Here is a 3,321-nt window from a genome sequence, read left to right on the forward strand (position 1 = left end):
TTTTTTTTTTCCCTTCAATGCTGTAGGAATCTGAATTAGAGCCAATGAATGGTGAGATAATGGAGGATACTCTTAAGAGCTCGCTTGTAACCGAAGAGGATGACTCCACTATTGATGTTTTGGATGAAGAATTAAAATTGCAGTCCTTTAACTCCAGTGAAGACTCTCTGAATCTTGTTCCACTGGTGGTAGAATCGTCAAAACCGCCGGAAGCTGTTGCGCAAGATAAGGCAAGGGGGAAGCACCTAACTTTATAATCAGAGCACTTTGATGGTGCAGGCATCGGTGTGTGTGCTCAGTGGGAACGCCCGTATTCTTCCCTCATTTTAATGCGGAAAATCTTTCAGGGAAACAAACTTTCATCTAGATTTGATATTTTAAGAAAATGAGTTATAGCCCACAAATTCACATCTTCATGATTTTATTTATTTGTATCTACCTTATGATAACAGTATTGTTCTGTTTTGTGGAAATGGTTAGAAAACTGTATATAGGATGCTTACCAAACATTTGATTACCCATTGCTTATATAAACTATTACTGATACAATCATTTTAGCTTGTTTTAATTAGGGTGAATAGTGAGGAACCACTGGATTACTTAAAATGTTTTATTACTTTTGGCTACTCCAATTAAAACCAAGAAACAAGTGCATGACATTGTAACTAGTGGAGGGGGCTAGGGCCAAGTCCCCAGGGATTCTCCTTTTTGGCTCCAGCAACCTTCAGAGTCTAAAAAATGTTGATTCATGGTTTTGAAGAATCTTATCAAGTTAAAATGTTTTAAGTACTATTTTATATTAAGTACTAATATATTCTATTAATATATTAAGTACTATTTTAGGTTAAATAATTATATTTTTAAAGAAAAGCCCAATAGTCACATGAGACAATAATTTTGCAGAAATTTGGCTATACTCACAATATGTACCTAACAAAAAGTAACACGTACTTGTCAGGGCGAGGGTGTCCCCAACATTTGAACGGGTCCTCAGGAGCAACTTTGTAATTGTGGAAAATATCAAAGACTGACATACAGACAGCGGAACCCAGGGCCTCCTCATCCAGTGTCAGGAATGAGAGAGACTGTATTTTCCAATGGGTGTATATAATGGGGTTTACAGATCTTTCATAAGGCTTGCACGTCATACAGATAACATATAACGTAATCACTAGGTACTATCATAAGCGTGTAACATAATAAACCAACAGTGAGGTGAGTCATTGTCCTGACCTAGTGCTAGTTGACCTCAAAACCCCCTGAGCCCTCCCCAGGTTTAGTTGTCTCTAATCAATATCAGCAAGAGATGTCAAAACAGAGTTTGCTACATTTTATGGTGGGTTGGCTATAGAACCTGATTGCTTTTATCTACAGATAACCTTTAGGCATTGTGAAGTAGCCTGACACAGAAATGGTTCATCTTACATGGTAGCTCCTTTATGACATTTCTATTATGAGGGCTTATTGGAGGGACCGTGTCCAATCTGGAGACTATAGATTAAGACTTGTTTATATCTCATAGCCGTGAGAGTCTTCCCCGACCCCGACTCAGCTTTCTAGACCTGTAATTCTGAGCGTGGACGATTGAGCTGCATGACATTCTCATCCAGTCCCTCAGGTTACCGCACATACTGAAGTTTTCCTCTTGAAGTTCAGTATCATCCCATTGCACATTGGTGTCTGTGTCAGGTTTTTGAACTAGATTGCAGACGCTTCTTTGCTGACCAAGTTTTTTATTTTCAGAGCCCACATATAACTGACTCAGCACCGTTGGCAGAAGAAAGTGCATCCGATGACAAAGGGCACACTGAAGAGAAACTGCCCGTAGCCTCCAGAAAGAAAGCCCATATAGGGAGTCCAGACGATGCTGCCACTACCCCAAATGAAGAGAGATCTGACAGTGGTTTTCCCAATTCTGTGGTAACTGAGTTTTCTGAGGAGTCGATATCTGAAAATGTATCCCCCAACACTACTTCCTCAGTGGAAGACCCGGGTGAGGAGGGTGTCTCGGAGCCCCAGGAAACATCTCTTGCTCTTCATCAGAGCTCATTGTTGGAGGTTGAACTTGAAGATGTGCCATGTTCGCAGACTGCAGGACAGAAGAGCCAGTCGGAGGAGCAGTCTGAAGCCTCCTCCGAGCACCTGGATCAGTTTCCCCCGTCGGCAGACAAAGCTGTGGATAGCAGCTCAGAGGAGATCGAAGTGGAAGTGCCTGTGGTGGACCGGCGTAACCTGCGAAGAAAGGCCAAAGGGCATAAGGGACCTGCTAAAAAGAAAGCCAAACTAACTTGAGAGAAGAAAGGTGGATGAGCATTTCTCTCCTTTGTAACATAGAATTGTTTTTTTTTTAATATGGTAATTAATAAATGCACCCGGCACAGGATGGAATTTCCAAAATGTCAATTTGAACTTCTTGATGGAGTGTCCCCTCTCCACTCTTAGAACATAGGTAGGGTTCTCCATTCTTTTAAATTTTTTTCCAGGCTCTTTTGTTGTAAACACCGTATTTTATTTTTGTTGACCATACTTCAATTTGGGGAAGCCAGATCAGACTTTATTTTCATCTTTAGCCGATGGGGGCATCTGACCACTCATATTTGACAAAAATACCCATTTGAAAAATCCTGTGCAGGTGGGCTACCTGTTATGTGGAAGTATCACAGAAATCTTGTCTACTAAGGGTTTTCACAGCAAACTTGGTGACTGGTTTTATGGTAACTCTGAGGCGTGCATGCCTGTTAGAGTCAGTACAACTTCAAGTCAAAGGCTGTTAACAGGTGAGATTGATTGGAGTCGGAAGTGGTTTCCACTGGTATTTCAGTGTCTGCGGGCAGGCATCCTCAGTGTTTCCGATTCACTCTGTTAAGTGTGCTTAACAGTACTGCTGGGACGGACATCTGGCACATAGGCAATATAATTTAGTTGTCAGTATTAATTTGAATTTAAAAGCGTTGATCTCTTCATATTCAGATGCTGAGTACATTTTGACTTTACTCAGTTAACATCCCAGTGAATGAAGCTTTGGAATCTAAGTGCTGTGAATTGCACTAGCTGATCCTGATCACAAAGCTGGATCGGTTGAGCCGGCGGTTGTGTCCATGCGCAGCTAACACCTACTTTGAAGGGTGAGGGCCCCTCGTAAGGCAGCTTCTTCATCTTCTCTCTAGGATCGGCTTTCTCAGGAGGGCTTCCTGCCTACTTCTAGATCCTTAGCCTCAGTTCTTGGGGACGTTTGGGGCCCTAGGAGGTATAGTCAGTCACAAGTGCTTCTACTTAAGTTGGAGGCTTGATTCGTGTGGTAAGCTAGCCTGTGTGTGTGCC

The 3,321-nt window shown here is 42.0% G+C and overlaps 1 protein-coding gene across 3 annotated transcripts in view; it reads left to right on the forward strand.

Annotated features, from left to right (window-relative positions):
• The window catches only part of FAM169A (family with sequence similarity 169 member A), a 67,896-nt gene extending 64,581 nt beyond the window's left edge, over positions 1-3,315 (forward strand). For all 3 annotated transcript variants that reach the window (XM_004703534.2, XM_045285353.1, XM_045285352.1), the window contains exons 12-13: positions 27-230; positions 1,744-3,315. In XM_004703534.2, coding sequence (XP_004703591.1) covers positions 27-230; positions 1,744-2,292 — 753 coding nt within the window. In that variant the 3' untranslated portion in view covers positions 2,293-3,315. The remainder of the gene's footprint in view (positions 1-26; positions 231-1,743) is intronic.
• Positions 3,316-3,321: the final 6 nt, after the last annotated feature.

This window comes from Echinops telfairi, unplaced genomic scaffold (genome assembly GCF_000313985.2).
Source record: "Echinops telfairi isolate 266 unplaced genomic scaffold, ASM31398v2 ScPeMD7_7469;HRSCAF=8507_1, whole genome shotgun sequence".
Lineage (NCBI taxonomy): Eukaryota > Metazoa > Chordata > Mammalia > Afrosoricida > Tenrecidae > Echinops > Echinops telfairi.